Raw genomic sequence first — 14,298 nt, forward strand, 5'->3', positions numbered from 1 at the left:
TTAATCGATGTTCTTTTTCCAATAAATATCTTGGAAGGAAGACTTGAATGTTTTTTTGTTGTCCTTTTATGCTTGATTGGCCACGCCCGCAAAAAATGCCGATTTCATTACCCACGTGACCCGCGACGACGTCTCGTGGTTATTGTCCCCTGTCGCACCGTGGAGCGAAAGGGGGACTATGGTTTTCCCCTCCGTCCGTGCGTGCGTGCGTGCGTGCGTGCGTAAGCGAAGGGCCGAATTCTAATCTGGTGTGTGGGTGTATCTAGGCATAAGGAAGAACGCTATTGGAAATTGGGTCGCCACGTCAAAATCCAAGATGGCCGCCACCATATATATGTCTGAACCTTGTGAGCGAAATATCTTGAAAAATAAGCGAACTACTAACTTCTAATCTAGTGTGTGGGTGTATCTACGCATAAGGAAGAACGCTATTGAAAATTGGGTCGCCACGTCAAAATCCAAGATGGTCGCCTTGCGTCTTCCACTTTGTCAACTCATCACCAACGACGGGGGACCGAGGCGTAACGTTTGTTTTCCCTGCGGGTAGCGTTTATAATGATTTTGACTATCAGAGGATTCTTGATAAGAAAAATCTTCATCAGTTGTGTGGCCATTATCCGTTGTGTGCTGAGACAACCTTGCCTTTCATTGCATCACACAGATGACGTCAGGACCATCGCAATTTTTCGGGGCAGTACCCGACGGGATTGCTTTTTATGCCTCTACCGACGAAGTCGACAGAGGCATTATGCTTTCAGGTTGTCCGTCCGGCTGTCTGTCCGTCCGTGATAGGTTTTCGTTACGATAACTTGAGAACGGCTGAACGGATCTTAGTAAAACTTGGTGCAGGTATGTATAAATGAGGTAAAGAACTGATTAGATTTTGGGGTCACGAGGTCAAAGGCCAAAGTCTGCAATAGGTCTATAACTTGAGAACGGCTGACGTGATCTAATTAAAACTTGGTAAAGGTATGTATAATGATGTAAAGATTATCTGATTATATTTTGGGGTCCTGAGGTCATCGGCCAAAGGTCAGAGATCATATCAGGTAAAAATGTGAAAACTTTGAACAGCTGAAGGGATTTAAATTAAACTTGGTACAGGTATTACAATGATGTAATAATGTGGGCAGAGGCATATCGGTTGATGCCGTGACGTCGAAGAGTGTTGCTCTAGTTTACTACTTAAACACCTCAAAAACTTATTAGGATAAAATAACACGTTCAGCTCTTTGTTTATCACTTAAAAATCGATATAATCACGTCAAAAAAAATTCTGTGTTTGTGGACGTTTGATGGTTAGGGTGGCTGGCTTGGGTACGTATGGTCCTGAGTTTGAATCCCATGCGGTTGTTGAATTAACACCAGGTGGGGTTAACTCAGCCTGTCAACCTTCCGAGGTTGGTGAAATGAGTATACCTGTTTACTGAAGACAGGGGCACTGATATACACAGTGGCACAATCCTGCCCTCAGCCAATGATGCTGCAGTCCTGTGCTGCATACAAAAGAAGAAGAAGAATGGTACATATCATTAAGATTAACAGCAATTGTTTCATGAACAAAGCGTTAATTCTGTGCCACAATATTTAGGTATCAGGCAATTTCATTGTTTTGGAATCAATTTACACACAAAAGTTTAAGTTATACCCTCGGGTATTAACCCTCTCAGGACCAAATTAATAATAACTGTAGGAAAAATCTGATATTTGAGGAAAATGATCCAATGGGAAGGTTATTTACGATTTTATGGAAATTTTTTATGTGACCGTTACATGCAGTGCATTATGGGATGTTGCATATTTGCAACATTGGTCCGATTGGGAATTTTACAATGAATAAAACAGGTCCTATGAAGTTTGAATTTCTTAAAAGTGTGGTCATCATATTCAGTGAAACGGTCTTTTACATGTTCAGGACAGTAGTTAAGTCTGTATTATGGATCAATAACATAATAAGAAAGCAAAATCAAAAGTTCAGTCATGCCCTGAAATTTACTTTTTCGTGTGATACTCTAAGTAACAGTTTTTGTCCTTTGTAAAGCACAACAGCACTTTGCACTTTTGGCAGGCCATTTGTGTGTAACCCTTGCTGCACAGCCTGCATCGTCCACGTTTTTCAGCATGGGTAGGAAAGTGATCGAGTCGATCGAGCCTGACATCAGCAGAAGGTGCGACGGTTCTCTGCTGTGGTGGTAGAGGCGGGGTGGGTGGAGGACTTCCATCTTCCAAAGAGGGTCTTCCTCTTTTTCTACTGCTCCCGTCAGCGTGTTTCCCTACTTTGATAAGTGCGTCTGCCACTTCGGCGCGGAAGTCGAGAAGTGGCATATACTTCTGCTGTTTCTGGTTGAGGTGACGCCGGTAGAGGAGCCAGCCATTGACCAGAGATAGGTCAATCAAACAGTACAAAATACGCAGATACCAACGGTGTGGGCGAATACCAATCCGATAAATACCAAGCGCCATGAGCATGTCTGCCAAGTCCACCCCACCCATGTTGGCATTGTAGACCTTGACATGGTGGGGTCTGTCCACCTCAACAAAGTCCTTCTTTACTTTTGACCACCTTCTGCATTTATCCACGGGATCCGGCCCAATGTAGGATAATGTCAGCAATACTGCCTTATTGTCATACCACTTGACAATGGTCAATCCTGTGGTTGTTTCATATTTGACGTCAAACGAGCCACGCCCAGCTTTACCCAGTTCCTTGTCAGTTTTGAGGACACATCCACGCAAGCGGTTGCGGTTTATAGTAGCAACTGCTAGAATCCCCATTTTCTTCAATTCCACAAGTAGTTCAGGTGAAGTAAACCAGTTGTCGAAAAAACACTTGTAGTTCAGTCCTTTTGGTATCTCTGCTAGAAGACGCAGTACTACTTCTCCACCCACACCTAATCCACGTTCATTCGCCACAGTCCCTTTGCCAGTATAGATTTCAAAGTCATAGTTTATTCCACTCACACCTGCCCTAGTGAAAACCTTTATCCCCCATTTGTGCGGCTTGTTTTTTATGTATTATTTCATGCTACTTCTGCCTTTGAAAGGGATCATTTGTTCGTCGATTGAGTTGTTTTCTTCTGGTTCCACTTTCAAACAGTTTGCACGAACCTTCTCGAGTACTGGACGAACCTTGAACAACGGATCGTAACCAGGGTCACCTTTTTTTTTCAAATTGATATTGTCATTCATATGGATATAGGTTCTAAGGTGGTCAAATCTTTTTCTGCTCATAACTCCTGCGACTGCTTCATAACGCGTAGTTTTTCGCCAGTACATGCGATAAGACGGCATATGTACTACAGTCATAATGTGCATGCCAATAAATTGATACATTTCAGCAGGAGTACTTTTCAGTTCTGGGGCATTCTTCATAACTGCATACAGGTTGGATTGTTCAGCTATAAATTCAAATACAGATTCGTCCATGAAATGGTCAAAATACCACTTTGGACTGGGTATTTCGTCTGGCGGAGGAGAAAATGCGTGTCCCCGGAATGTTGAATCTACATCAGCCTCTCGGGGTTTCCTTTGCCTCCAGATAAATTCTTTGTTGACTCGAGCTGGTACTGGCTGGAGTTCTTCTTCATTATCTTCATTGTCATTGACTCTGACTCGGTGGACTTGATGGATTTCAATATCTAGATGACTCGGATCAGCTCTTGCCATTTGTTCCAATGTTTCGTCATCAAGGCTAGTATCTGAGTTGTCTGTTTCGCCATTTTCGTCGAAATCAGGATCAGCATCTTCATCGTCTGGCAAGGATTCATCGTCAGAAATGGCACCATCAGGAAGACAAACCATCTCAATCACCTCATCCGTCGTATATCTTCGTCGGCCAGCCATGATACCAATTATAAAGAAAGAACAAACAACAATGTCAGAAACACTGCCCGGAATGAATACTCTTGGGTACCGAATTGCCGGGGGGGTTGGAATAAGCGGGGGGGTTGGAAAGTTATGCCCTGAATAATAATTTTATAGAGATTATGCCCTGAATAATTCCCTTTAGTAATTAACAAACATAGGGGAAAAGAAAACCACCATATAATACATTGTAATACACAACACATGCAATCCAAAACAATAAACACATGACATCAATTGTTACCTGTATGGGCAAATGTTGCATATTTGCAACATCAAAATACACCAACCCCTAGGAATATAACCAACTGATATTATATTTCTTAAACTCACATCTACTTTATCTATACATATTCAAGATTTCTCTTATACAGTATTGCGTTCAATAATGCAGATGATTCTTATGAAACTTACCTGAAACAGAAGCCTACAAAATCACCGATCCGGCAAGTATGGTGGCCGACATATTCAATGTAAGACAGACCAGCCACCTGGCGAGTTGCCTGGAAGCTGTCAGTGGCAATCCTACAACAAAGTCCCGCACTAGCACCTAAACGTTTAGAAACACTAAAAAAAAAGCAAATACTGGCAATTAACTAAGTGGCAATTAGCTGTTGCAAATTTGCAACGCCTGCCCGGAGAGGGAACAAAATGTGACAAAATGTGACTGTTGCTTGTACAGTTGAAGGGAAAGACGTCTTCTAAAAATTATTATTTATTTAGAGGTAATATCAGTCACAAAAATTCCCATGAGAAAATTGAAGATTTTTTTTGATAAGGGTTGGTACAGGATGATGACGGTAATTATTTTAACAAAAGCTTTGACTAAAATTGTTATTTTCCTGACTTTCAGAGGCATTGGAAGTGAGGGTGGTGAAGATGTTCTACAGTACATATGATCCTTCAGATGGACCAGTTATGACAGTTCCTCCTGCAACTGCAGAACAAATTGCAGGTTTGCTCATATAATATCACAAATATAAATACATACATATATATATATATATATATATATATATATATAAGGTCATGTCATATATATATATATATATATATATATATATATATATATACATACATACATACATACATATACAGTCGTGGCCAAAAAGGCACCCTTGCACTTTTTTCAAATAATGCACCATTTCTTCCAGAAATTTGTTGAAATAAAACAAATATTTTGGTGTCCACATTTGCATTTCTTTGGTTTGCAGTGGAACAAAACAAAAAAAAGCTGAAAAAATTACTAAATCTTAGCTTATTCCACACAGAACAATTAGATTTTAATTTTAATAATAATTTTAGTTGTTACACATAATTAGATTTCAAGCAGATGATTCTCCTTTACTTTGGAATTGAACTCACCTGTGGTGAGTTGCAGGTGCCTGCAATATAAAAATCACTCATTCAACCAGTTTGAATGGAGAAAAGGAGTAATTCTGCTGTTTTGTGTCACTGTGTGTACCACAATGAGCATGGAGAAAAGAAAGAAAACCAGAGAATTATCTGAGGAGGTCAGACACAAGATTGTAGCCAACCGTGAACAATCTCAAGGCTTCAAGTCCTTCTCCAGAGACCTTGATGTTGCTGTGTCCACCGTACACAATGTTATCAGGAAGTTTAAGGCATGGGCCTTACTAAATCTTACAGCCTTTCCAATCTTACAAATCTTACAAATCTTACAATCTTACAATCTTACAATCTTACAATCTTCCAATCTTACAATCTTACAAATCTTACAGGAACAGCTGTCTTACATTGAAATATATATATATATATATATATATATATATATATATATATATACAGTGGCACTGTTGCCAACCTCCCTGGACGTGGCCGCAAGAGAAAACTTGATCGAATATGCAGTAAAGGATTGTGCAAATGATGGAGAAAGCACCTCGATCAACTGCAAAACAGATTCAAGCTTACCTTCAGACACAAGGTACTACAGTTTCAATTCACACCATCCATCGCCAACTCAATGAAATGGGATTCTATGGTAGGAGACCCAGGAGGACCCCACTGCAAAGAAAGCCCAACTGGACTTTTCCGAAACACACCTGAACAAGCCAAAGTCCTTCTGGGAGAATGTCCTGTGGAGAGAGGAGACTAAATTAGAGCTTTTTGGTAAAGCACATCATCTCTATGTTTACAGAAAACAAAATGAAGCCTTCAAAGAAAAGAACACCTTCCGTACAGTCAAACATGGAGGAGGTTCAGTGATGTTTTGGGGTTGCTGTGCTGCCTCTGTCACTGGTTGCCTTGAATGTGTGCATGGCATCATGAAATCAGGAGATTACCAAGGCATTTTGGAGCGCAATGTTCAACCCAGTGTCAGAAAGCTGGGTCTCCATGGAAGGTCATGGGAATTGCAGCAGGGCAATGACCCCAAACACACTTCAAAAAGCACCCAGGAATGGTTCAAGACAAAACACTGGACTGTTCTGAAGTGGCCAGCAATGAGCCCATGAGAAACTATCTCCCTTTTTATCATTAAAACAATGCCCCGACATCCGCGGATTTGACCGGATTTGACATTTGCATCATTTTCAGGAACGTATCCCCGGTGAATGTCTGGGTTCTATAGCATATACATGTAATGTATACTACAGTTAAGTTGGCCGTGATAATGTTACAAAGGCAAACTTGTGATAGCCACCATGGTGTCAATGATGTTGATGTAGTTGCAGATAGAAGGGTCGGGTTGGAATTCAAACCAGAACAGCCCATGATGTGTTTCTCTATTTGCATAACCATCAGTATGTTTGACATTCTATAGATATATTTCATTCCCTTTGAGAGATAGCTTGAGGGCAAGCGTACTCCACACAGTGTTTTATTTACACAGCTTTTGCTTTTGTTAGCTTTCTTTGAAATACAACATGTTATTGATACAGGTTTCTATTGACACATGAAGTGTTACACTTACTGGTTCAACCAAATAATGCTCTTTTGTGTTTCAGATGACACTTGGGCCTACACAAGTCAAACATTGCCACCCTTAACATCCATTTGTGTCAAGTTCAGATCCCAAGTGTACGTGAAGAAGGGGCCGATCAAATTGACTCCGGAACAGAGCATGGGTGCTTGCGGTAATTTACACGCCATATTGCACATTTACACCTGTTTGTGAAAGACTCATGAAAAGTTACCTGCCCGAAGTACAAGCGTTTCGGAAATATTATTTGTACTTGTCAATTTTTTTTTGTAAATGAAAGTTGCTACATTATGAACTTGAAGATTTACAATGACAATTATTTCATTTTCTTTGTTACATCTATAATTTTATTTTGATATGTAGCATATGCAGCATATATAGCATATTTTGATATTGCATATTGCAGCATATTGCAGCATATTGCAGCATTGCAGCATATTTTGATATGTAGCATATGCAGCATATGATATGCAGCATATAGCTGCTGATAGCGTAATTCGCTGGCGGCACAGCTGTGCCACTGATGTAGTGCCCCCATAGCTATAGTGCCCCTATAGGATCAAATAGAAATTTGTAATTTGTTGATGGTACTGGTGATAGCTCACCTACTCTTCACGAAGGACACCGTGGGATCTTTAACGTACACTAACGAATGCTGGCAGACTGGACGCCCATCTTCGGGACACCGAGTGCAGTTAAACTTCCATGTGATGGATGGCACACATTTCGAAATGATAATTAGTCTAGATGGTCAAGAAAAATACAATCAGAAATAATGTTCGGAAAAATATAATGGAGGAATAACTGGCAAGGTTTGTGACGTCGAAGGTTGTTGATTTAACATTTATATGAACAATTAATGTGTTAACTATACTTTTAAAAACTGAGGTTGGGAGTTAGAAAGGCAACTTAACCAACAAGATTAAAAGTCTTATTTTGACAAGAATCAATTATTTATATTTCTGTTGAATGAGAAACTCAATAAAACAAGTTATTCTGATGGGATGGTGCAGAGGTAGCACATTTGGCTTTGAGCTATTCTACCTGGGATATGATTCTTGACCTGACTCTAAACTTGTTAAACTTGGACTAACTCTACTAACCCTCCCTAACACATCTTCCTGGGTTTTCAATTTTGTCTTCCACTTCTGTGATTGAGAGTTTGCGGCTGTATCCATATTGTTAAGCCCCTTTGTCCTACCCTTGCCCTCACGTTTCCCCCACATCCCCCATCTACACAAGTGTCTCTCTATTTTGTCCCTCAATCCTGCTGTTGGCATGCTCCCTCATCCCCTCTTTCTACTGTTTGATTTGTTCTGTATTCTAGCTCCCCCAACAAGCCTAGACTCTGTAGAGGGTATTGCATTTGAGTTCGTTTGTCTGTCTGTCTGTTTGTTTGTTTGTTTGTCCGCAAAGAATGAATATGGTTTTCTCTGCAACCGATTTTCTCTGCAACAATGATGATGTCATAGCTGCCTCCATTATGACGTCATAATTCGACAAGTGCAAAACTCCATCCGATCAAGGTGAAATTTTTTGGGCACCCTTCATCTCAGGATAAATTGGAGGAAAAAAATAATAATGATGACGTCATTGGGCACGTGGTTCGGCCGCCATCTTGGAAAAACCGAAAAAGTTTGCACCTCTATATCTCCGAAAGTGCTGCACAGAAAAAATTGAGACATGGCTCAATGTAAAGAACTCTCCATGGGGAATAACATATATTAATGATGATGTCATAGGTGCCTGCATTATGACGTCCTAATTCGACAAGTACAAAAGTTCATCCGATCAAGATGGGACAAATTGGTGAAGAAAAAGAAATAATCATGATGACATCATTGGTCATGTGGTTCCCACTAAAAACTTGTACTGGCGAGGGTCTGAAATCTCTGATTGCTCTTGCTTGTTCTGTCTGTTTATTTGTTTATCTGTTTGTCACTCACCTACAGATCACAATTCTAAACCGATCGTCATGAAACGTCACCAAGTTGTAGAGGTCATCACAATTGAGAAGCCTTTTGATTTTGAGGTCAAAGGAAATCTGGAGGTCAAATTTCTAAAATAGCCATTTTTCATCCGATTGACTTGAAAATTGAACAACATTTGTTTTATGAGTCAATAAATAGTGAAACCAACTATTTTTGAGGTCAAAAGGTCAAAGGCCACCTTAAGGTCAAACTTCTAAAATTATTGATTTTCATCTGAAAAATCATCATTTTCCATTGTATTAACCTGGGAATTAAACAGCAATTACATAGTGCCTCACTGAATTGGGAAACCATTTTTGAGGTGAAATGCCAAAGGTCAACTCTAGGTCAAACTTCTAAAATCATCAATTTTCATCTGAAAAATCGTCACTTTTCATCCGATTGACTTGAAAATTAATCGGCAATTGTATAGTGCCTCAATGAATTGGCACACCAAATATTTTTTAAGGTCAAAAGGTCAACAGTCAACCCAAGGTCAAACTTCCAAAATCATCAATTTTCAACTGAAATATCAGCAATTTCCATTTGATTGCCTTGAACATATAACAGCATTTGCATAGTGGCTCACTGAATTGGGAAACCAACTATTTAAGGTCAAAAGGTCAAAGGTCAACTCAAGGTCAAACTCCTGATATCAATTTTCATCTGAAAAATCATCACTTTCAATTCGATTGACCCAAGCTTTGATTTAGATGGTCAATTTAAATCTTAATGAAATGGACAATTTGATGTATCCATGACAACCTATTTGGGGAGGAGGGGCGGATTTTGCAAGTATAGTGCTCTGCATGACGTCTTATTGTTTGTCTGTTTGTTTGTCTGTGAACAAAATATCTCAAGAAGTTTTGGACAAATTTGGAAGAAATTTGGTGGAAACGTTGGGTGTGTGAGCAGGACGAAATAATTAGATTTTGGTGAAGATCCAGATCCAGATCAGAGAATTTTAAAGTTATTCTTCAACATTAAGAAATAGAGCCAAAAACGATATATAGTATGATATCTCAAAAAGTTGTTGAAGGATTCGGACGAAACCTGGTGGTGGTCAGATTGGGTATGTGACAAGGAAGAATTGGTTCAATTTTGGTGAAGATTCGAATCTAGATCCGGATCAGAGAATTTTTTCAATTATTCTTCACCATTGAGTGATTAGGGCAAATAAACGATATATAACATGATATTTCAAAAACGTTGTGGACGAGATGACAAAACTTGGTGGATGAGTTGGTTAGGCGACAGCAACAAGTTGATTAGATTTTGGTTCATGTCGGATCCAGATCTGACCTCCCAGTGGGATACAAAACGTAAACCGATCAGCCTGGTTATACTTTAAACGTTATACAGCCTGGTACTGATCACGCTCTACCCAGTGCCGTTACACAGTTATCATAATTAATGCCTAGAATGTTCTATACTTGTATTATATAATAACCAAACACAAGGCCATTGCTTAAAGGTTGCATCGTGGTTACACACCTATGAAGGGGACACCGTGCAGAGTCATTTTATTTGGTAATGGCACATAGCACCATGCAGGTCATTTCCTTGGGGCCTACTTTCAATGCAACACTCACTCGGATGAAAAACCTACTCTCCCCGATAGTGCATTTCCAGCTTAAATTAACCAACTCAAATTATCTGGCAGTTTGAACTGCTCAAGACTATTTTTAAGACCCTTTCCCAAAGTAGGCCAAAGTGGGATGGGTGTAGTAGGTATGTCACAACACTGACCAATCAAGTGATGACTGGAATTATTTAATAAACAACTGCGGTGAGTGGCTTCACTTATGGTTATTGATAACAAAAAGCTCCAAAGAATTGTTAGGATTAATTGTCGGAAGCAAAGCAAAAAAATTCCAGTCTTGAGTTTTTGTAAACTAACGAATCCGGCCAAGCAAGGCTTGCTGGGAAAGAGCTATCTGCATCCATTGAAAAATGGCATTGCATGGAAACGGAAGTCTTCTCGCTCAACTCGAGTAGACATATCAATGCGGGTAGAAGGGAAATTCCAGTTAATCCATGCCTGTGGAAACAAGATGCTGGTCACTTGTGGCTGTTGCCTTGTCATCATTATTAAATAGATAGATTTTAAAAAACGATTAATGGATATGGCAAAAAGGGTCAGTCCTATGATAATACATTATATGATAATACGAGTCCCATTGCAAGGAACTTTGACACAGTATAGTTGTAATAGGAGGCCATGAGGCCCATCAAGCCTGCACAATGATTGCCAACCTATTGCTTGGTTTAAATGCTGAGCATCAAGCAAGTCGGCAGCCCGTAGCATTTTAAAAATCTTCAGTATGATTCGGCCGGGGTACGAACCGCGGACCTCTCAGACTCAGAGTGGATGCTCTGAACATTACACCACCGGGTCTGCCATCATAAATGTTCATGCACTTATTTTGGCGAAGTAGGCAATAAGTAACTCATTTATATGTTTTACACAGGTGCTTCAAATACTTCGGGTGACATTTTGTCAGAAACAACGAATTACACCGGAGAAATTAAAGATGATGGCAAATGTGAGTATATGTATATTCATCTGTGCAAACGTTTAAAAAAAAAAGGAGAGCCTCATCGAGGATCTTATGTTACTTATTAAATGAAAGACAACGAAACTGGCAGGGGAGGAGTAGAAAAGATCAAGGGTTGGTGGAGGTAGAGATGGGAGATGACAAGGGGTGGTAGAGTACTGATAATTTGAATCCCTGGAAGGAAGAGTGGGATTACAGAAAGTGATCCCACGGATGGGAGAAGTGAGGGACAAAAGAGTGGAGGCATGAAGTAAGCCTGGAATTTGGCAGTTTAAGCAGGATGGGGGTTACTGATAGAGCGTGTGCATCCAGGAGGTTTTGGGGATGGTCATAGGATTGAGAAAGCAGAAAGAGCTAAACCAGAGGAAAGGCAGTAAAAAACAGAGGTCATCGACCTACCTGAAATGTGAAAGCAGCAGGACTTGTGCTTCAGCGTCATCACAGGAGATTCCAATAATACCAATAGCTTTAAACTACACAGAATCTAGTAGAGGCAGATGTGGTGCAGGGGCGCTAGCCCATAGTGCAGAGCAGGACTCCATTGAGCGACAGAGATAGGTCTTGTAGGCTGAAAGTTCTAATTTTTCAAGGAATTTCTGGCAGACGATTCTCCGGCAGGCTTTGGGGGCATGGTCAGCACAGAAGACGTGATGACCGGTATCTCTTTCAGTGACTGACGACAGAAATAAGTCAGTTTGTCTAATGATCATTCTGGAGCCATAAAGTAATAAACAAGTAGAGGTACCGCCCCCATGCCAAATAAATAAATAACATATCCTCCAGCGTGCGACATTGCCGGGGCGACTTCAGCTCCCAGCGATGCCGCTGTGCAGTACATGGAGACGAAATTGGGAGGGAGCCGTGTGCAATAATTGATTGATTAAATGATTAATTGCATAACTAAAATAAATAAATAATAATCGTAAAATAATTAATTCCTTAATCGATTGGTAAGAGCATACCTAAACCAACAGTGCTTCATCCGAATCTGTAACCTTTTGAAAATTAATTAAATATTTAATCGAAATTTTAAAAACCAATTAATCAATAAGTGATTGAGTGATTAATTGATTAATCAATAAATCAACAGTATCGTTATAGCCAAATCACTTGGTCGCTGTCGTGTCCAAATTTCAGCTTCCGAGCTCAAAGGATGGCTGAGATATCGCCCGGACAAACAAACAAATAAACAAACGGAGTGAAAACTGAGTATTCCCTTTCGGCGCGAGTCATGCAGCGCCTGGAGATGGAATAGGAAGGGGGCGGTGTACAACAAGCAAGCATACTTGTAAGCAACAACTAAGAACCCATAAAGTGACCTTCTTTTTTTTCATTGTAGGTGGAGATTCTGCCGTGTTCAGCATTCCAATCAGTGCAGATATGATCAACAACGATTACATGATTTTATCTGGTAAAGAAACATCTCATCCCTTCTATATTTAACCACCTCCAGTTTATTGCATATGCATCATGTTTAGGTTTGTCTGCTTAAGCACTTGTGCTTGTTCCTGTCTGTTACACTTGCTGAGAAACATTCGTGTAGCGTGTCGTTCATTGCATTTTGTGAAAAAAATCCTGTCAAACCAATCAAGTCAGAATGCAATGTCAGTGAAAAAAAGCATTTTATAATATAAGTGCATATACATGCCTAACAGTTCCGTTCTTCCTCTTCTTTAGCTAAAGTGGATATGAACGCGAAACCTACACCGATTGTGTGGGTGAAAATGCGCAGCAGGGACTCCCCTTACGGAGCAATGTCCCAGTCATATATGGTCATTGTACATGGACCACCTTACACTCTCTTTGAGATTTACGAGTGCATGACCAATTTATGCGATTTAAAAACCACGATGTCAACGAGTGTCGACCATTCTGGGAAGGTGGAATTGAAGGTCGAGCTGATCAACAACTACTTGTATTTTACCCTCAATGGAATCTGGACAAGTGTTGCGATTTTGTCGACGGCAACCATGAGCAAGCTTATTCTCAGTGGCTTGGACCTCGAGGAGATGCAAGACTTTCTGAACAACGGTGGGATTATTCAACATCAACTGTTTACATTCTAATACCCTATCTCACTTGGCAATGATGCTGATGTTCTGAACTAGTGAATCAATCTATTTGCCATTTACGTTGACATTGTAGTTTCTACGATGTGACTGGCTGAGCATGCACAAAGTTAACCTCAGCTATAATATAATAGATGGAGTCTTATCTCTTTTGCAGTGAAACTACAAGTAGTGCAAAAAATAAATGGAAACACCAATGTAAAGTCACTTACTAGGGAGTTGCAGGAGGGATGCGGCACCATTCGTCCACAAGAAAGACAATCAACTCTCACCTGTTTGATAGAGGTGGAAAACGCTCTGTCTCAGGCGTCGTTCCAGAATTTCCCATAAATGCTCAACCAGGTTCAGATCTGGTGACTGAGTAGGCCATGACATGGATAACATGGGTGTCATGCTCATCAAACCAATTGGGCGACCACGCGTGCTCTGTGGATGGGGGCATTGGGGTTATCGTCTTGCAGCATGTTAGCCATAATAGGCAACCAGGCCTGTGCAGAATTTTTACACATGACCCGAAGCATGCTGGGATGTTATTTGCTTCACTAACACATGAGCCACATGTGAGAAGCCGGTTGCGTCGTATCCCTCATTTACTCAGGTGTTTCAATTTTTTTTTGTCCACTACCTGTATAGATGTAACAGATACAAAATCGATTATTTATTTATATGTATGCTTCGTAATACTTTTCCAACATATTTTGGATTCTTGTGAGTCATTTGTTCGTATAAATTTATGAACGCTCCATGTAAATGCCTAAACTAGGGGCGAATGTGAGCGGTTGTGAACAAGAGGGAACTCGAGTGACATTTGATTTTTTCGAGGTCAGTTCAGTCTTTTAGGACTGCCACTGTTAACATGTATCCCAGTGAGTGCTATCTGCTCATGGTGAGGTTGT

The 14,298-nt window shown here is 40.3% G+C and overlaps 1 protein-coding gene across 1 annotated transcript in view; it reads left to right on the forward strand.

Annotated features, from left to right (window-relative positions):
• LOC137439251 (uncharacterized) overlaps nucleotides 1–13,399 on the forward strand; it is a 59,380-nt gene extending 45,981 nt beyond the window's left edge. The window contains exons 3-7 of the mRNA XM_068134982.2: nucleotides 4,718–4,819; nucleotides 6,831–6,959; nucleotides 11,247–11,321; nucleotides 12,673–12,744; nucleotides 13,011–13,399. Of these exons, the coding sequence (XP_067991083.2) occupies nucleotides 4,718–4,819; nucleotides 6,831–6,959; nucleotides 11,247–11,321; nucleotides 12,673–12,744; nucleotides 13,011–13,399 (767 nt within the window). The remainder of the gene's footprint in view (nucleotides 1–4,717; nucleotides 4,820–6,830; nucleotides 6,960–11,246; nucleotides 11,322–12,672; nucleotides 12,745–13,010) is intronic.
• Nucleotides 13,400–14,298: the final 899 nt, after the last annotated feature.

This window comes from Myxine glutinosa, chromosome 14 (assembly GCF_964187855.1).
Source record: "Myxine glutinosa chromosome 14, kmMyxGlut1.1, whole genome shotgun sequence".
Lineage (NCBI taxonomy): Eukaryota > Metazoa > Chordata > Myxini > Myxiniformes > Myxinidae > Myxine > Myxine glutinosa.